The sequence below is a fragment of the Chrysemys picta genome, chromosome 10 (assembly GCF_011386835.1).
Source record: "Chrysemys picta bellii isolate R12L10 chromosome 10, ASM1138683v2, whole genome shotgun sequence".
NCBI classification, from domain to species: Eukaryota; Metazoa; Chordata; order Testudines; family Emydidae; genus Chrysemys; species Chrysemys picta.
In genome coordinates, this window is record NC_088800.1 from 49467132 (window position 1) to 49488559 (window position 21428).

Consider the following 21428-nt stretch of genomic DNA (forward strand, 5'->3'; position numbering starts at 1 on the left):
TTTGCATGGATATCTTGACTGACTTGTGTAGTAAAGGAAGGGATTAATGTAAAATGTTTATGATTTGATGCCAGTGGTTTCACTGTGGAGTAGAGATGAAACCATTTCCTCCTTTCCCCACTGGATTCTGTATATAGTTATTATCCATGAGAATTACTGTGGGAATTTCATTTATAACTCAGTGTTTCCATAGTGTTTCATTCTGCAGTTTGTAGTTTTATTTACTAGTCATTCCCACTCATTGCAATCTAGCAGATCTCCCTGGACTAAAATTCAGTCAAGTAAAGGCATATAATCACACTGCAGTATGACTGCAGAAATTCATTCTGTCCTATCTTTACTGTTCTCTATAGTCCCTCTGGTATTTTTAGTCCTATTAAATCTTGAGGTTTGGCTTCCACTGTGTTTCCTTGTGTTTTGCCTTCTTTACTAATGAGAGCTACACAGTGGCTTGTTTTCTTGGTTGACTGAGGACTTATTCAGATCTATTCCAGAAATAATCTCCTGTTTGTGTTCTGCAGAAGCTCGTAAATCAGTGGGCTAATATTAAGAGAGCGCTATTGAGGGATAGAAAACATCTGACGAGATCTACTTTGGAATTCAAACCCTATTGCTGTTCTGTTTATTCTAAAAAATTTGTAAAGCAGAATACTCTGCCTGTCCTGATCTAGATAGGATTTACCAGGTCGTTCTCCGTGTGCAAAAAGAGGTACTTACTGGCAAGTTGGAACACAGCAGCTATGGCTTCCTCCCACCATTGGACATCCTGTGAAATAACAGGCAGTTCCACTAGGCCCAAGACGAAAATGAGCTGACCAGCAGTCAAGGCGACGGTAGCGATTAGGTTACAGGCCCGCATCATGTCAAACTGCACTGTGGGGGACACACAAAGACCGAGTAAGAGCATCATCTTAAAATAAAATCTTGGGGGTTGAAAAGCAATACCCCACCGAGAAGCCGTGGCAGAGTTGCCAGATCCTGAAAGAATGGTTCAGAAACTGCATATCTGCTAATTTTATCCCAATTTATAACAAACTCTTACTCTGATCTACATTCATGATTAAGCTATCTAAGAACAGGTTGCCTTTCAGTTACACAGAAATCTGTCATAATCTGTTCAGTGCAGACAGCCCTTGTATAAAGCAGATAGCCTTGTTTTCAGGGATAGCCTTCCAAAAAAGAATAAACATTTGTCCTTCTGGTTGCTTTATCCATAATTATAAGCACAAACTCTTTGGGGCAGGGACCATCTTTTTGTTCTGTGTTTGTACAGCACCTAGCACAATGTCTGTAATACAAATAATAATAACTCCCAAGGCAAACCTACTGCTTTGAACTCATTGTCTTTCTCCCAGTATAATAATGTTGCATTTGAGACCAACTGATGAGCTAAAGCCTGCATCTCCCTTGTTTAAGTGGGAGCTACAGGTAGGGGATTATGGGAGAGATTCTCAACTACTAAAATTTACTCCCTGTCCTAGTCTGTCAGACCCCAGATTTGTTACTTTACCAGGCACATTGCAAAACTCCTCTTTTTCTGGATGTTTGAGTAGGGAATCAGTTGAGGGTAAAAGGGCAGTTATTTGTGGGGTTGTTGCAGTTTTCTTGTAATACACTGTACACATGTTGTGTCCAGTCATTGATATGTGTATACAGTTATATCTATAGTTGTACTGTCCAGTATTGTAATATTTACATATTACAACACACAGCACAAATATAGAATTAATAATGGAAATAAATATTTGGAGGCCAGGATAGGTACTTAATAGAAATGAACACATTTCCTAGCTGGTTACTGAATAGACTGTATTCATTGCAAAGTTTACTACTTTTAGTCAGGTTGATGATGTTTTTCTTCTTCTTTTTCTGTTAACATGATGGATGTCCTGTTTTCATCTTTTTCCTTCCTTTCTAGCTAATGGTGGGCTTTATAAATGTCATTGTGCCAACACAACATCCCTTGCCTAATATGCCACTGCTACTCTGAAGTAGGAAGGGCTTGCCATGTAAATGGCCACACTTTGGAAAGGAAAATGTTTACACTGGCAATGAATGCAAATCTTCACCAGAATTGTCAAAGGTGACATAGTTGATTATGGATGGACAGTGTGAGTGCATGAGATACTAGGATCTGAGATTTCCTATGTGATGAAAATGTCACGGAAGGGTTAATTCTCAGCTATTGTTACACCCTGTTACATTTTCCCAGGCTTTTTTGGTAACAAGATTCCATGATTTTGCAGTGGCTTGTTCCCAGGTCTCACCAATTATTTATTGGGTTCTGACAAGTAAATGTGATGTTTGGTGCCAATACTCTATATTACTATGGAATGAAACTAGGAAATTTGTTGAGAACTAACAATACTTAGTGGAATCCATTCAAACATGAACTTCTGTGAAAGGCATAAGTTGTGTTTAAAAAAACCGGTGCATACCAAAATATATTAAGAAATATAGTGAAACCCTTAAATGAATGCCCAAGAAGGGAATAAACCTGTCAAAAGACATAAAGGTAACCTGCACAGTGAAAAAGTGAGTTTGTGCCTCTTTGTTTATTAATACCATATAAAGAAGACACAAAAGAGTTTAACCCACAAATGGGGTAGTTTTTTGGGTTGTGTAAGGTTTTTTTCCTATTAGTTTGTTTTTATTAAAAAGGGAGATCTTGTCCACAGGTGCTAGCTTCCTCTTGCCCTGGGGGTGCTCAACCCTCACTCTGCCCCAGGTCCCACCCATACTCCACCCCTTCCCCCAAACCCTTACCTCACTCTGCCTCTTCCCGCCCCCCTTCACCTTCACCATGCCTCTTCCCCACTGTGACATTGCACTCCATATGTTTTATGGAAATATGCTTGTAAGTGTGAATATGATGTAACTGGAATATGCTTTATGCAAAAGGTCTCTTGTAAGGTATCATTACAAAGCTTATAATCTACTGACTGTGTTCATCCTATTTGTATGAATATATCATTCTTGTATCTGAAGCTAGAAATATGAAATATAACTCTGAGGTCCTATTGTAATTATGCAAAGTGTGGGCCATTAATGGTGGTTTGGAAGCTTGATGGCTCCCATTGACTAGAACAATTGGTTGTAAATGGTCTGTTTTCTTGCAAACCTTTCTGGGTGTATGCGGGCCAGCCCAGGAAGAATGAAGGCTGGGGTCTCACAGGACATGGGACAATGTCACCTGGTAATGAAATCCATCTTAAATCTGGTACTTTTCCATTTAGAAGGCGGGGTGGGGTCCCAGAAAGACAAAAGATTCCCGCTTTGTGCCAAAGCTATAAAAGGGGGTGGAACAGAACAGAGGGGCTGCCAGTCATGAGAAATCCCCTAGTTACCACCTGAGCTGGAACTAACAAGAACTGTACCGGGGAAAGGATTGGGTCCAGGCTAGGTAGGAGTCTAGTCTGTGAAAGAAGCTTGTTGGAACATCTCTGAGGGTGAGATTTTGCCTGTAAACAATTTCTTAATGTATTAGGCTTAGACTTGCATGTTTTGTTTTATTTTGCTTGGTAACTTACTTTGTTCTGCCTGTTATTACTTGAAACTACTTAAATCCTACTTTTTATACTTAATAAAATCACTTTTGTTTATTATTTAACCCAGAGTAAGTGATTAATACCTGGGAGAGCAAACAGCTGTGCATATCTCTTTATCAGTCTTATAGAGGGTGGACAGTTTATGAGTTTACCCTGTATAAGCTTTACACTGAGTAAAACTAATTTATTTGGAGTTTGGATCCTATTGGGAACTGGGTGTCTGGGGTGCTGGAGATAGACCAGCTGAGCAGTTTTTGGTTAAAGTCTGCAGCTGTGGAGGCGTGGACCAGACCTGGGTGTGTGTTGTAGTAAGCTAGCATGTCTGGCTCAACAAGGCAGGGTTCTGGAGTCCCAAGCTGGCAGGGAAACGGGCTCAGAGGTAATTCCAGCACGTCAGGTGACAGTCCCAAGGGGGTCTGTGTGACCAAACCTGTCATACCCACCTCTTCCCGCCCAGTTCTGCCCTCTACCCTTAGCACACCTTAGCAAGGGAGGTATGTGGATCCCACCCAGGGCCGGCTCCAGGCACCAGCGAAGAAAGCAGGTGCCTGGGGCGGCCAAGGGAAAGGGGCAGCAGTGCGTCCATTCTCAGTGACTCCTGCACGCCACAGAACAGCTGATCGCTGTGGGCAGGAGGCACTGGGAGGGAGTGGGAGGAGTTGATCGGCGGGGTGCTGGCGGGTAGGAGACGCTGCGGGGGGAGATGGAGGAGCTGGCTGCTGGTGGGTGCAAAGCGCCCACTCATTTTTTTCCAGCCCTGGAGCACCCATGGAGTCGGCACCTATGATCTCGTCTATCTTGTTTTTCCTGGAAGAATCCATGGATTGGAGAACTAATAGCACAAGTACTAAGGAAGTGAAAGCCAAGCGATTGAGAAGGAAAGGGGATTTTAGTCAGAATATTTAAAATTTTGTTTTTGTTTGATTATTTATCAACATCTATTTAATCCAAATGCCTTACATCTTTGCTAGAGATTCAGCACCCTGCAACTTCAGTCATAGTCTGAGAAAGCTCCCAGCCAGTTCCCTGATCCTCCAAGAAGACTTCCAGCAAAATAAGGAAGAGAAGACTTAATATTTTTGGTATTTGTAAGACAAATAAAAAATAAACTTTTTTAAAAAAAAATATAAAAAGCCATTTAGGTCTTCTTTTGAGTTATAAAAATGCATGAACCCAATTTTTCCCATGTAGGTCACCTTTAACTCCCTGTACAGTAAGTAATATACAATTGATTGCTGACATGTTAGCGTTAGATATTAAGAGCCATATACTGCCAGCCTTACTCACGCTGGATAACCTTACATCTTGGAGTACCATTGAAATGAGCCAGTTCAGTAAGAGGTTAGCAGGATATAGCCCTAAACACATATAGTTTTGGTTTTCCTGATTAATCCATTTCTGAAAGCAGAGGAACTTACTTCTGAAAGTAAGGACCAGTCATAGAGTAAATTTTATGGTAAGACTCAGTGCTAATTTTGAAAGTGCAATTCCTTAGTAGTGGGAGCACTAAGCAGTCTCCCCACAGTGAACATGAAGTGTCATGAAGTGCTTTGGGACACGAACCATCATCAGGCACCTGCTAGGCTTTACAAACATCAGTAAAACTTGATGAATGTTGAAAGTGTCATACCTATATCGTAAGTGTAGACTATGGCTTTCTGAGAAATAGCCTTTTATAATATTATAAAGGCCTTTAGCTTGTCTGATGAGTTTGTAATAACTGTATCTAGAAACAGCCAATTCACAACCATTATTATTAAAGTCCTTTGTCTAACTGTACCACTGAATCCAGAGGGTACTTAGTTCACATGTAATAAATTCTGCTGGCTTGTCCTAATGTGTACTAACCACGGTCTGAGAAATACCAGATTGCTAGATTTTGTAAACTCCTATTGCACATCCCTGGTATTTGTAATGCCATGAGTAAGGCTATGATTTAGTCATGGATATATTTTATAAAAGTCATGGACAGGTCACAGGCAGAAAACAAAAATTCATGGCCCATGATCTGTCCATGACTTATACTATAAATACCCCTGATTAAATCTTGGGGGGTGGAGGGGGAGAGGTGCTGCTGTGGGGGGGCCAGGGGCAGCTGAGCAGCAGCGGCTTTGGCCATCCTGGGACCGCTGCCGGGGGCTGCCCACCCACCGCTCTTCTGGATGCTCCCGGGACCACTGCTCAGGCAGTCCCTGGGGCCAGCTGCACCTGCTGCTCCAGCAGTCCCAGGGCCAGCTGCACAGGGCTGTCTGAGCAGTGGCTGGTGCGGCTGGCCCCAGGGCCGCTCCAGAAGCGGCTGGTGTGACTGGCTGCAGGGCTGCCTGAGCAGCTGGTTGCAGAGCCGCTCCAACAGTGGCTGGTGTGGCTGTCCCTGGGGCCACCTGAGCAGCTGGCTGTGGAGCCAGCTGCTTGCGCAGCCCTGGGGTCAGCCACACTGGCTGCTGCAGAAGTCACAGAGGTCACGGAAAGTCACCGACCTCCATGACAAACACAGAGCCCTACCCATGAGGATCGAAACACCACAATTTTGTCTTAATGAACTCTGTCATTTATGACTTATTTATATTTGCTGTTACTAGGCTCATAGTTTTTTATGTCTATTGTAAGTTCTTTTGGCTTCACCCAGGGCTGTCCCTAGACATTTTGGTGCCCTACGCAGCCCCCTCCCATGGGGGGGGGGGCTGGCCCCAAGCCTCCGGGGGGGGGGAAAGGAGCAGGCTTGGGGAAAACCGCCCCCCAGTACGAGCTGGCAGAGCGGAGCGGGTTGGGGCCGGGTCGCTCCACTTCCTGCCACCCAGTGATTGCAGGGTGGGCCCGACCCTGCACTCACAGGGTGGCGGGAATTGGAGTGACCCAGACCCAGCCTGCTCCACTCTGCTCCCCTCGCTCCCAGCTTTGGGACTTGGGGGCCAGAGGGAGAACCGCCCCCCAGCACTCACCGGTGGCGCAGCTGGGAGCCAGCGGAGCGGAGCAAGCTGGGGCCGGGTCGCTCCACTTCCCGCCGCCTGTTGAGTGTGGGACACGCCCGACCCCTGCTGCAGTCCCCTGGGACGTAGCTCAGGGGAAGGGGTGGAGTGGGGGCGGGGCTGAGGTGGAGCAGGGGTGGGAAGAGGCAGGGCAGTGGTGGAGGAGGGGCAGGGGCAGGGGCAGAGCAGGGGCGGGGGCAGCTTTCCTGGCTGGCTCAGCCGGCTGGGGGATCGGGCTGGCCGCTGGAGCAGCATGTATCTGCATAGGGCACCAGGAAATTTGGGGAAATTTGGTGCCCCAAATTTCCTGGTGCCCTACTCAGCTGCGTAGTTTGTGTATGGGTAAAGATGGCCCTGGCTTCACCACAGAAATGATTATAGCCAGGAGTCCAGACATAGCCAGTTTCCAACCATGACTAACTCCATCAGCTTCCTGCAGAATTTGTAGTAACCGTGAGCCCAGGAATAATTGGTTCATGATTATTATATGCTCTTGACAGCTGGGGAGTTTGTAGTAGCCTTGAACACAAAAATAGCTGTTTTGCAGACATTACAAGCTCTTGTTTTCTTCACACAGTTTATAATAGCTCTGAGTTTAGGAATGCCAATCCAGCCAATATAATAAGCTGTACAAAGAAGTATAGAAATATAACCAATGGTTTGTATATTAAAAGGAAGGTCAAATGTGGTTCAGGATGGAACCCCAGTAAGATGATGAAGGGAGAGCATAGAATAAAGGAGGAAATAACTGTCATGATTTCATGAAATATGCCAGTGCAATGACTTTAAAATCTATGCTGTGACAACAGTTCAGTACCTTTCCGTACTTCATATTATGATACAATTGTTTGTGCCCCTAATAGTTCCATTGTATGATGTAGCCTGATTTTTAGAATTCTTCTAGAACTGTAATGATTCCCTCTTCACTAATAACTAAACAAAAATAGTAGCAAACTGCCTTTATAAACTCTGTTGCTTCTCTGTGGCATTTGTAATAGCTTTCCGTGTAGAAATACGACTCTTTAAACTGTTGTCTTCTCCTCCAGTGAATGGTCATTCTAACCTTCATTCGGCTTGATTCTGCCCAGGGTTGTTGTTCTTGTAACCCCAGACTCAGACTCTTGGACTCTACGAGATAGTCAATACACCCCAAAAAGTGGGGCACCTCACGGAAGAAGTCTGACTAGGCTACCATGGTATTCAGTGCATCCCCTCACAGCCTCAGTTAGGAGATTTTAAAGATGCCTTCCCCCATCAGTAACACTAAGGGAGGGCAAGCCATAATGCTTCTTTTCTGTGTGTATTATCTGTCAACCAAGAAATAACTAGTTCACATCTTTCATAAAGCTTGGCTTCTATGCTGAGCATTTGTAACAACTGTGAAGCTTGAAATGTTCAGTTCATGAGCTTTATAAACTTTCTGCTTCTCGTTTAAATTTTATAATAGCCATGACTCAGTGATAGTTCATTTCAATTGTAAACTCTGACAACTTCTGCATGGAGGATTTTATAATAACCATGAGTTTAGAACTTGTTGCTTTGACTATTACAAACTCTTCTGTCTTTTCTAATATGTTTGCTATAGCTGTGATCCCACCAATAGCCTCGTTGTAACCCCTACATATTATCAGTTTTTCAGGAGGATTTGTATAAGCCATGATTCCTGAAACATGAGGTTCGCAGGACTTTAATGTTCTCACAATTACTGGTGGCATTTGTGATAACTATTAACTTCTGAAATCTATTGTCTAAGGTTGTCGGGATGACAAAGGTATTTTGGGCATCCCATTTCTTTTGTTCTGAACTCACTGCTGATATGGCCCTGTGTCATAAATATAAAGGGAAGGGTAACAACCCTTATGTATGCAGTAACATAAAATCCCTCCTGGCCAGAGGTACAGAATCCCCTTACCTGTAAGGGATTAATCAGTTCAATTAACCTAGTTGGCACCTGACCAGAAGTACCAATGGGAAAAGAAGTTACTTTCAAATGGGGGGGGTGTTGTTTGTGTTCTCTTTGTTGGTTCCGTCTCAGGACAAAGAGAGAGACCAAGCAGGTAAACCAGCTCCTAACAAGATCCTGAAATGATATTGTACATCTAAAATTACAGAAATTGTAACTAATAGCAAGGAAATGCGTTTGATTATCTTTTGTTTTAGCTTGTGAATTTTCCCTATGCTAAGAGGTAATTTTATTCCTGTTTTGTAACTGGGAAGCAGAGTTAGAGGGGAATCCTCTGTGTTTTAAATCTTTGTATTTACCCTGTAAAGTTATCTTCCATCCTGATTTTGCAGGTGTGATTCTTTTACTTTTTTTATATATTAAATTAAAATTCTTCTTTTAAAAACCTGATTGATTTTCAGTGTCCTAAAAAACAGGATTTGGTCTGTGCTCGCTTTGTTAACCTATTGGTTGATGTATTATTCTCAAGCCTCCCCAGGAAAGGGGGTGAAGAGACTTGGGAGGATATTTTGGAGGGGATAGGGCTCCAAGTGGCCCCTCCCTGAATGTTTGTTTAAATCACTTGGTGGTGGCAGCAATACCATCCAAGGACAAGGAAAGGAATTTGTGCCTTGGGGAAGTTTTTAACCTAAGCTGGTGAAATATAAGCTTAGGGGGTCCTTAATGCGGGTCCCCACATCTGTACCCCAGAGCTCAGAGTGGGGAGGGAACCCTGATACCCTGCCATTGATGTTAACTGTTTGAAGAAATTTCCAGTGGTTAGGGGAGCAGACTAACAGCCAATGATATCTGGAGTTCTAATCAAACACTAGACTGAAAGCTAATCAGAAATTGGACTGGACATCATATAAGGAGTTCATCACTCTGCTACCAAGATCGCATCTTTATAGCTTTCTGCATCCTGCTACCATGTGAATTGTGATTGACATCAGTCCAGTGCATCCCTGGCAGAGTCCTGAGAATCTCCCTGTTCCTCCCCTCTCCTACATTCTCTAAGATCCCATTTAACAGCCACTGTCCACTTGGTCAATGAGGACTAAACAGGACTCTATTGTGATAGGCATTGAATGGCTCCAAAATCAGCGTAAGGGGGACACTGCTGAGCAATGCAAAGTGCTCCCACTAATTTTTCTGAATTTACTATCAGAGAGGAATGGAATTAATACAAAATCAGACTTGGGTCTCCTATAGGCCAGAGCAGAGTAAGCTAATGAAATGGTCAAAGCTGCTTTGTTTCAATTGCAAGGATCAGTTCAGGATTAGTTCAGTCTGTGTTTAGCACCCAAACTCCAAGGATAAAACCAACTCAAATTCCTCATCGCCTCCCTCATTTCCCTAACCATCTGGATTATGAAATGTTGGTTTGGTTTTGCTATTCTTGAGCAGCAGTTTTGTTTGTTTATGATATCCCCTGAGATATTTGTGCTCTGCAATTGTAGGTTAGTTATATTAGACAGTAATTTTGCAGTGTTCTGAAATAATGAGGCAGAATGATCTGATTTAAAAATCAGATTGTGCTGATTTTTTTTCTTTCTTTCTGTTCTCTACATTGACTTATCAAGGTCAGAATAGTACCGTATATGCTCGTTCATAAGCCGAATAATTTTGGTAAAAAAGTGATGCATCAAAGAGTGGGGGTCGGCTTATAAACAGGTCTACACCAAAATTTGATGATTTAAAATTCTATGGAATCATTGAATTGAATATCTAATACATTGTCATTTTGTTTACCTGGAGCATCTGCAAGCATGGAGCCCCTCAGCTCCCTGTGGCCACGGTTCACGGTTCCCAGCTAATGGGAGCTGCGGAAAGTGGCATTGAACATATGAAGTCCTATAAAAATGCTAGATACTCTTTCGACTCATACCCTAGGTGTTCCAAGTTGAGCAACCAAAATTAGTGGACATTTTTTACAATTTTGGGCTTAATCTCTTTCAGTCTCAGTTCCCCACCAGTAAAATGGAGACAGTAATATCACCTCATCTTATAGAGGTGTTGTGAAGATATATTAATTAATGTTTGTGAAGAGCTATGGTGCTGTGATGAGACCCCTATATGAAACACTCATGAGGAAATTAATTTTTTATTCAGTACAGGGTTTGTATGGTGTGTATTAAATAAGGACTGGGGCCACACACTTAATCTGAAGGATAAAGAAAAATACTGAATTCACTGAATGAAAAAGGAATCCTTTGGGGGGAAAATCAGTGTGTGATCATGTAATTAAAGACTTTATCATAATGCATAATCACAAGTGGGCCAAATTAAGGTTGCATGGACAACCTTAATTTTCACAATTCCTAATTTTTGAGTGCTTGACTTTGCAACTTTAATGTTCGTTTAACATAGATTTTTTTAGATGAAATTATTTACATTATAGTAGCATCTAGTAACCCTAAACAAGATCAGGGCCCCATTATGCAGGGCACTGTACAAACACATAGTGAGAGAGGGTCCCTGCCCAAATTGTTTACAGCCTAAATAGACAAGAAAAAGGGTAAGAAACAGAAACAGAAAGAGGTGAAGTGACTAATTATGCAAGTTCACAGCAAGTCATTGGCAGAGCCAGAATTAGACCTGTGACTCTATCTGTTAGACCCCTAACTCCCAGTCCATTGTTCTAGCCATTAGATCCTATGATATCTGAGGGGGGGTTCAGTGTTGACAGACACTTAGCTCCCTTTTCCAGCACATTAACTCTCCTTAGTTTTTCTGCTTATTAAGTGGGCAGTGGTTTCTGATATTTTGAAGCTAATTGTGAAACACAAAAACAGATATTGGCTATGTAAAAGTGCATCCTGGGATAACTAAATAATTGGAGTTATAGAAATATGCAGCAACAGAGTCAGTAGCTGAAGCTTTGAAAGAGCTGTCCTGTACTGGTCTGAACATTAATGAATTCTTCTTGTTTTTAAAACCCAAGTAGAACTAGTTCTGGTTAGTATGTGGCTAGGAGACTTCCACATGAAAAGAAGTATGTAGGATCTTTGCATCTTTTGTGCACCAGAATGTTGCTTACATGTCTACTACTCAAAGAAAAAATCAGATTATTTTTTAGATAGACAGAGAGTCCTACTGCTTTCAGATTGTTTCTTGCTGGAATGGGTTACACACACAAGATTAATCTTTTATTTTTATTATTTTGTCTCTTGGATAGCTCTATGTTGTGCAGTAAAATAGATGATAAAATAGATGTTGCATGCAGTCAAAAAATTCTCCGTCTTTTTCTTCTGTTGTATTTTTCATTTTAAAGAAATAGAAAACAAGGCAGCTCAATGCAACTACATTAATGCAATGTTAAGATAAAGAGTTCAGGTGAAATCCTGGCCCTATTAAAGTCAACTGGCATTTTACCACTGACTTCAATGGGGTCACAATTTCACACTTTATGTATTTAATTTGGTAGGTTTACAACATTCCTACTAGGGAAGCAGTATGAGCTTTAACAAATCTCGCAGTCATTTCTGGAATGGAGGGATGGGTAAACTGATCAGTTTCTACATAGAGAAATGTGTACGGTTTGATGCCAGGAATTGAACTCTGAAAATGTTCCTTTATGCAGTGAGCATGTTTTAACAGTAAACTTAAGTTTATTGTATATCTTCTGCTAATGCCAAGGTTACTGTGTAAACATATATTCATTGGAGTAGTTTTGTATGTTTTAAGCAATTATAGGATGCTCTGCATTTTTTTTTTAATCCACTTGGGGTGGAATTTTCTAAGATTTATAAATAACTTAATCTTTTAGAAATCTCACTCTTAAACTGAGAATTTAAATCCACAAAAGTCAGAAAAATCTATTTTTAAAATGGCAATGTTAAGTTGGCTCCATAGCACTTATGTGAATACATATACTACTTTAGTTATCCTGAGTTAACATTATGAATATTGACTTTTATATTTTCAACTTTAGCAAATCCTTACTCACATGAGTCGTACTGACTTCAGTGGCAGAACTTGCATGATTAAGGACTATTTGCATGGGTAAGGGTTTTCAAGATTGGCTCCCTGATGTTCCATTAACAATTTTCCTTATTTAGATACTGATTATATCTCAGAAGCTCAATCTGGGCCTTGACACTCCAGTGTTGTCAGCCAGTGAACCCATGATGTCTAAGTACAATATCTCAGTCAGTCTTCAGACAGCCTTATAAAACTGAAGCTCCTGACTTCTTTTGTTCTTATGGTACATACTGACTTCACAAGGTACTGTGCTCCACCTCTCAGCCTGTATGGGGCAGTACAGTGGTAGGCAAAACAAGTAATAGATGACTAAAACAGTCTTCAGCTGCTAGTCTATGCCTGGCAACTGTCCAAACAGAAACATCAGAGACATTCCTAATGGACAGTGACATTGTCTGAATTGTCGTCTCTGTAAACAGATTTCAATTTCTTATTCCCACACTGAGCTGTGCCCTGACATCATCCCCATATTTCATAGTGAAAATGTGCTTGTGTAAAGCATACATTGAGGCTGGACAGGTGTTTATATTTAGTGCTTGTGAATGTCATGTAGCCTCTCATGATATTGTGCCACTTCCCATCATTGGATATACTTGTTTGTAAGAACTACAATAAAAAAGAGCTCTCTTTATATGTGCATCTGTATTTGAAATAAAGCTTCCCACCGCTGGGGTTTTCTTTGTCTTCTGGAGCCCTGAGGAATCAAACAGAGTATACCCTACTCTACACCCCTCTCTATCCTTGAAGCTCCATAATGTTGCTAACATTCTTTGGACAGGAAGGGATTTAATGTGATTTACCGTTCTGAGTAAGTCATATCTTTCCATCCAGTTATTTTATGGCCATCATCACTGCAGTATCCAACTGTCCTGCCCATCATTAAATGGCCACAGTGCTAACTGTTGAACAAGCAAGGCACTCACTGCCCCATCCAACCTGTGGCTGAACACATCACCTCCACAAAATTTCTTTTCTTAGGTGAAGTTTAGTGATCTGAACACAGGTCTGAGAGGAAGAATCTTTTAAGGTCTAATCCCAGCTCTGACACTAAATCTCTGTGACCTTTGACAAGTCAGTTAACTTCTTTTTCTCACAGGAATGTTGTGAAGATTAATTCATTGTTTGTAAAATGGTTTGAAGATGGGAAGTGCCATCTGAGTTCTCAGTAGTAATGGGATCAGTGTCATGGCAAAACCCTTAAGTTTGAACTACTAATCCTAAGGTTTGTCTATGTTAGGGATCTTTAGACTGGTGTACCTACCCTGGTGCTTATAACCTTGGCCATAAGCAAAGAGTTTAGTTAAGATCAAGGCAAAGAATATGGCCAGGTACTCACTCTCAGAAAACCACACTGCCCAGGTTTATCATTGTGTTGCACCATTTCAGAATCATTCCAATTCACAAAGATTTTATTTTCACTTAGTCTGCACTGACATTCCTACTCACAACTCACTTGATCTTCTGTCTCTCAGAGACTCATAGAAGATTAGGGTTGGAAGAGACCTCAGAAGCAGTGTTCCCTATAATTTTTCCCACCCATATGCGGAATGAATTTTGTTATGTGCACCAATATGGAGGTGATGTGTTAAAAAAAATTCATCTGGTGAGGGTGGGGCCAAGGGGTTTGGAGTGTGGGAGGGGGCTCAGGGCTGGGTCAGAGGATTGGGGTGCAGAGGTGTGATGACTCCGGCTGGGGGTGCGGGCTCTGGGGTGGGGCCGGGGATGAGGGGTTTGGAGTGCAGAAGGGTGCTCTGGGGCTACATGGGGAGAGAGGACTCCACCCAGTGCTCTCTTTCCACAGCAGTACTTAGGCTGGGGCAGGAGGCACCTCTCCCCACCACAGGAGCTCTGGAGTTGGGGCTGAAGGATAGGCACCCTTCCTCTGGCCCCAGCAGGTCCGGACTGGGGGAGGGCCACTCCAGCCGTGCCTGGGGCTGGGCCAGGGGAGCACCACCACAGCTGGATCCCAGCCTCTCCGGGGTCGGTCCAGGCCGCACAGCCCCATCCGTGTCTGGGGCCGGGCCGCCGTGGCCGCACCTGGGGCCGGACCAGGCTGGGCCTGATCCGGCCACGGCTGGGCCCAGGCCCCTCTGGCCATGCTGCCCTGGCCACGGCAGGTCCGGACCACAGGCTGAGTTGGGCATGGGGCATGGGATTCTTCTGTCCTAAGTGCAAGAGTCTACACTTGTCCTTGTTGAACCTCATCAGATTTCTTTTGGCCCAATTCTCCACTTTGTCTAGGTCACTCTGGACCCTATCCCCTACCCTCCAGCGTATCTACCACTCCCCCCAGCTTAGTGTCATCCACGAACTTGCTGAGGGTGCAATCCATCCCATTATCCAGATCATTAATGAAGATGTTGAACAGAACTGGTCCCAGGACCAACCCCTGAGGCACTCTGCTTGATACCGGCTGCCAACTAGACATCAAGCCGTTGATCACTACCCCGTTAAGCCCGACAATCTAGCCAGCTTTCTATCCACCTTATAGTCCATTCATCCAATTCATACTTCTTTAACTTGCTGGCAAGAATACTGTGGGAGACCATATCAAAAGCTTTGCTAAAGTCAAGGCATATCACATCCACTGCTTTCCCCATATCCACAGAGCCAGTTATCTCATCATAAAAGGCAATCAGGTTGGTCAGGCATGACTTGCCCTTAGTGAATCCATGTTGACTTTTCCTGATCACTTTCCTCTCTTCCAAGTACTTCAAAATGGATTCCTTGAGGAACTGCTCAATGATTTTTCCGGGAACTGAAAGTTCTTTAGTTCCCCGGATTCTTCTTCTTCCCTTTTTTAAAGCTGGACACTATATTTACCTTTTTCCAATCATCTCCCGATCGCCACGAGTTTTCAAAGATAATGGCCAATGGCTCTGCAATCACATCAGCCACCTCCGTCAACACCCTCAGTTGCATTTCATCCGGCCCATGGACTTGTTCATCTCCAGCTTTGCTAAATAGTCCTTAACCTGTTCTTTCACTACTGAGGGCTGCTCACCTCCTCCCCATACTGTGCTGCCCAGTGCAGCAGTCTGGGAGCTGACCTTGTCTGTGAAGATCGAGGCAAAAAAAGCATTGAGTACTTCCGCTTTTTCCACATAATCTGTCATTAGGTTGCCCCCCCCCCCCATTCAGTAAGGATCCCACACTTTCCCTGACCACCTTCTTGTTGCTAACATGCCTATAGAACCCTTCTTGTTACCCTTCAAATCCCTTGCTAGCTGTAACTCAAATTGTGCTTTGGCCTTCCTGATTACACCCCTGCATGCTCGAGCAGTATTTTTATACTCCTCTCTAGTTATCTAAGTTTCCACTTCTTGTAAGCTTCCTTTTTGTGTTTAAGCTCACCAAAGATTTCTCTGTTAAACGAAGCTGGTCGCCTGCCATATTTGCTATTCTTTCTGCACATTGGTATGGTTTATTCCTGCACCCTCAATAAGGCTTATTTAAAATACCAGCCAGCTCTCCTGGACTCCTTTCCCCTCATATTAGCCTCCCAGGAGATTCTGCCCATCAGTTCCCTAAGGGAGTCAAAGTCTGCTTTTCTGAAGTCCAGGGTCCATATTCTGCTGCTCTCCTTTCTTCCTTTTGTTAGGATCCTGAACTCGACCATCTCACAGTCACTGCTGCCCAGGTTGCCACCCACTTCTACTTCCCCTACCAATTCTTCCCTGTTTGTGAGCAGCAGGTCAAGAGGAGCACAGCCCCTCGTTGGTTCCTCCAGCACTTGCACCAGGAAGTTGTCCCCAACACTGTCCAAAAACTTCCTGGATTGTCTGTGCACTGCTCAATTGCTCTCCAGCAGGTGTCAGGGTGATTGAAGTCCCCCATGAGAACCAGGGCCTGTGATCTGGAAACAGGGCCGGCTTTAGGCCGATTCAGCCGATTCGGCTGAATTGGGCCCCGCGCCAAGAGGGCCCCGCGCTGCAGCTCTCCACCCCGCCCCCAGCTCACTTCCCCCCCTCCCCTCCCCTGAACGCTCCGCCCCCTCCCCTGCTTCCCACGAATCAGAGATTCGCGGGAAGTCTGAAAAGAAGCAGGGGCGGGCCGGCAGCACAAGCCCCACCCCCAGGAATCGGGCCCCGCTCTTGCTAAAGCCAGCCCTGTCTGGAAACTTCTGTTAGTTGTCTGAAGAAAGCCTCGTCTACCTCATCCTCCTGGTCTGGTGGTCTACAGCAGATGCCCACCTCTAGGGCTACCATACGTCCGGGTTTCCCTGGACATGTCCGGCTTTTCGCTCTTTAAATAGCCGTCCGGGGGGGATTTCTAAAAATGTCCAGGATTTCCCACCGGTCGGCTATTTATCAACCGAAAAGTGGCTGACAGAGTGGCCAAGCGCCGCTCACGTTGGGGTCTCGGCAGCCAAAGCCCCTTCCTAGCTCCCCCCATCCCCTGCAGCCTTAGCACGTCGCCCGGCAGCACTGGGGGGCGGGGCTGTGCGCCTGTGAGGGAAAGCGGCGGCGGGGCTGGCAGCGGCGGCCAGAGCCCTTCCCCCGCTTCTCCCCTCTTCCACAGCCTCAGCACACCTCTCGGCAGCGCTTGGGCCGGGCCAGGTGGGGCGGGGCAGGGCGGGGCGCACCTTGGGGCGCGGAGCCAGCCACCTGCTCTAAGCCAAGCGGCACAGTAAGGGGGCCAGGGAGTTGGAGAAGGGGGGCAGTCAGGGGACAGGGAGCGGGGGGTGGGTTGGATAGGTTGGGAGTTCGGGGAGGGCTGTCACGGGGGCAGGGGTGTGGAGAGGGGTTGGGACAGTCAGGGACAGGGAGCAGGGGGGGTTAGATGGTTCTGGGGGGGACTGTCAGGGGGTGGGAAGTGGGAGGGAGTGGCTAGGGGGCGGGGCTACCCCCCAATGGAGTGTCCTCTTTTTTGAAAGTTCAGATATGGTAACCCTACCCACCACGTCATCACCCTTGTTGCTCTTGCTTCTAGACTTAACCCAAAGACTCTTTCTCACACATTCACATTCACATACATTTTAATTCCAGCTGTGTGAAATGGAATACATTTTGAAAGTCTTGTAATGGCTCCTGGTTTTTGGAAGAATTTGCCATGCTCTTGTGTTGTGAACATACATATTACTGCATACTTTCCCCTGTTTGATTTGGACAACCTTGTAGTAGTTTAGTCGCTTGGCTCTTAGTTACATACTACAGTATTGAAATGGAAGTTGTCAGCATATGTAAACACTCATTCTCAAAGGTTTTGCAAGGAAAATAACCCCAAATATAAAATAATAATGCATATATTAAAAAGCAATATAAGTATGAGATGCTGTAACCTTTTTTGTATTACTTAAACAGACCCATATGTTTTCTATTTGTCAGCCTTCAAATGGCACTGCAATGCAGTTTAATTTGGATTATAATAATTATGCTTAATCATCCGAAGTATTAAACTTTAAACCACATCTTCACTTTTAAGAAATGAATTTACTCATTCAGAGGTTGATCAGTGTGTTTGCATGTATGTGTTTGTGATTTATCTATAGTTAACAGATGAGAATAATACCATATCTTACTAGAACAATACATGCGTTGCTATTAGAGCGGACATAAAAACCAAATACAGGGCATGTTGTGTAATGAATGCAGAACCAGGCCCATAGTGACTATGTGGTCCTCATAAAAGCATCTTTGTCTTAAATGTATTCAGTAAGACTGTTGCTTACAAGATTTCTTATGAGGCAGTTTTTACCATTAAAGTTGCATGACCTTTTTTAAAAATATCCCTTTATAGAGATTCACAATTATCTTTTTATCTAAAACTTGCTCCCTGTGAGATAAAGAGTTGATTCTTGAGTCTTAAGGGACCTCATTTAAATTCAAAACATTGGGGATGCTTGTTTGCACGTAAAATGAATTATTAGACTTATTACTGCTATAATTTATGCACTTTTCTGAACTCAAGACATTCTTAGTCAAGATTTGCTTTTAATAGGTGAGAAATTGGTGCTCACAAAATTCCTCAGTGAAATTGATGCTTATATGAAAACTTTTGTAGGGCCACACATTTTCTGAATGGTGCAGAACAAGACATTCACATGCTAATTTGCATGTGATTTCAAAATGCCATGTGTGCCAAGAGCTTACACATGCTCTTGTGTGCAAAATGTCCACTTTTAAATAAACTGTGTGTACTCTTTTGGAGATGTAGCTTAGATTGTTAATCTGATGGAGTGGAATGACTCTACTGATGTAGTTACAGATAGGCATATTATTTTTGTAACTAGTTCTATGACATCATTAAGGATCAGAATGTAAAAAAAAATCAGGTCTCGGGCTTTTTAACAACTCAGGAGGTTTCCATTTCTGGGTGATGTCTGTACAGGCTCACACTTGGCACATGTGCTAAAAAAGTATGAATATTTTTTTGAAGAAAAAAAAGTGTCTGTACACAGGAAAGCATTGTTCTGCAAGACAAACAAAAGTCCTTCTTCATTTTCTTATTTTAATTTTCAAAAAGCATGGAAGGCCAGCGCAACAGTCCACATTCTGGACTAGATGCCTCCAAAACTTAATTTTAAAAAATTAATTCTATATGCATTTTAAAACATTAAAAAACTCATCTGAAATCACCTGCATCTAATTTTCTTCTTTTAGTAATAACAGTACTTTATACTTAAATTACACCTTTCAAGGACCTTAAATTACTTCAACGAACATGAATCAAACATTAACAAAGCTTGTAGACAATCCTATGAGGTAGGGGATGTGATACCAATTTTACAGCTGTTCACACTTTTCATTTCTGTCAGTAAAGGATGCAATTAAATTACTGTTTAATTTGTATTAAAAAATGAACAGACCCAAAGCACTCCTGTTCTGAATGTTTATCAAATTTTATTCCAGACCCAGTACTCACAGATAAATGAACTGCTGAAAACAGAAGTTTGCAGTGAAGCTCTGTCAGCAGCTTAGCTGTAGCAATTGTAGCAGAGTTGTATGTTGCCAATTGAGCCCAATCCTACTTTCATGTCTTAAGTGAGAGCAGGATCCAGCCCTTATTGTTGTAAATATGATTAATGACCTGCAGTCTTGATTATTCAGATAATGTTGTTACTGTTCTACAAGTTGGCTTATAAATTCTGTCTTAGCCAAAACTTTTAAATAGCTCCTACCACAGTTTAACCCATACATATTCAATCCATCCCATGGGGAGTCTATGAATTTACAAAAATGTGGTATTTAGTGATTTGGATGTTCCACTTGCAGAGTATTAACTGTCTGTTTTTCCATCAAGAACAATAAATATTTCCTTCGCCATGACTCTTCTCCATTTTATATTTTTTAATCCACCCAGGATCTTATGACCTTTTTTTCTCTCCTCAGCAGAAAACAAGTGAGGATGGAAACTAGTATTATTCATTGTCTGTGTCTGGAGCCTTTGCATATTTCTTTTTGAATTCTTACTAGTTAAATACTTAAAAAAACAACAACAACAACAAAACCCACCACCACTACCTGGTCAAGGTTTTGCTGTCTTTAGAAGGAAGGGTTGAGCTTGCAGCAGAGTCTTATAGTTGAGTACATATGGCATAGGGAGAAGCACTAGAGAAGCTACTGGAGATGTCTCAAGGGTCTAGACTTGTGGTTCCCAGATGTATTATTTCTAGTGCACATTTTGCTAACCTTTTTCCCCAGTCTCATATAAGCTAGATAGTGAGATATGTTATACTTATTCTAGAGCCCATCACTTTCTATTGACTTGTTTATAACTGGCCTCATTCTTGTTTATTTGGGGCCTGATCTTGAGATGAGCTGAGAACCCCACAACTCCCATTGACGTCAGCAAGTGCTCAGCACCTCTCAGTTTCAGTCCATTAGACTGTAAGCTCTGGCAGGGACTTTGATGGAAAAAGTGCCATGCACACCAGTGGTGCTGTAGAAATCATAATCCAAAGTAAGCACAGTAGACAAAACATGGGACTTACGTTTGACAGTGCTACGAGATTCCTGGAACCCGGCTGACTCTGAACCCCAGCCCAGGGATTCACACTCTCGCTCCTCCCCTTGCCCATGTCTGGTGCCCGTGCCTGCACCTCCTCTTCCCTTCTCTGCCAGCCAGCACATCTTCCACAGCCCCACACTGCGCTTACGCCCATCCTCCAGGGTCTGGTATACCCAATTGGGAGTAAAGGCAGCTGCATTGTTAAGAATAAGTGAGACCAGGGCTACCAACACAGCTGTGGCTACCAGTTTCTGGACAGTCATATCTGACTGTTGACTGCTGCCAGTCTCTATTTGCAGAAGATCCAAGGTCCTGATGAGCTGCAGCACATTGAAGTAGGACTTGATATAGGAGGCAGCTGCAGTATGATGTTATGGGGGGCTAGAGAACATCACCGTTCATTCTCAAAGTCAACTCCTAAGGTGTTTCTGACCAAGCAGATAAGAACACAGTCAGATAGGTAGAAGAATTCCATAAAATACAAGCACAAAGAAGAGCTTGCAGGTCTCTGTCCTTCCAAGCTGTGCCTTATCCACCTTCCTGCACCTGGATGAGCAAAGCCAGTCTGGTAATGAACTGAAGAACAGGGAGGTCCATTCCTTGTGGGACAAGGCAAAGCCAGAGAGTATCCAGTCTTGAATTGGGAAAACCTGAGTTGTTCCTGGGAAAACAGACTGAAATGCTTGCAAACACAATGCCTCAGCTCTTCAGAATGCAGCTGCAAGAGGAGAAAGAGACTCACATAAGAGTCATGAAGCAGCACCTCTGAAAGCCTTTTCAGCCACAAAATTCAGAACATCCCACAAACAGAAGGAAACTTCATTCTAAAATCCAAGCCAAATTTGAAGTGAATGCCTTCATCCCAAAGGTGCTCTGGAAGTTTGGAGTATCCTGAGGAATCTGCTCCTCTCCGGTTCCTCTTACACTGTCAGAGCAGCAAGTGAAAGAGACTGGAGAGGAGAAACTCTGCTGTGAGGAAGTGGGTTTTTTCCCTCCCCCTCTGTCTCTCAACAGAAAGGAAATGGTTGTTTTTGTGGC

General features: G+C 43.4%; 2 protein-coding genes across 26 annotated transcripts in view; one reads left to right on the plus strand and one right to left on the minus strand.

Annotated features, from left to right (window-relative positions):
- TMEM204 (transmembrane protein 204) overlaps positions 1-21354 on the minus strand; it is an 82025-nt gene extending 60671 nt beyond the window's left edge. Inside the window, exons 1-2 of one of the 3 annotated variants that reach the window (XM_042851544.2) lie at positions 20374-21341; positions 718-873 (exon numbers count right to left, since the gene is read on the minus strand). In XM_042851544.2, the coding sequence (XP_042707478.1) occupies positions 718-873; positions 20374-20653 (436 nt within the window). In that variant the 5' untranslated portion in view covers positions 20654-21341. Of the gene's footprint in view, positions 1-717; positions 874-20373 lie in introns of all 3 variants that reach the window. The other 2 variants (XM_005294400.5, XM_065558639.1) reach the window with 2 other exon arrangements.
- IFT140 (intraflagellar transport 140) overlaps positions 1-21428 on the plus strand; it is a 248755-nt gene that overhangs the window by 189172 nt on the left and 38155 nt on the right. The gene's annotated exons all lie outside the window — the stretch shown is intronic.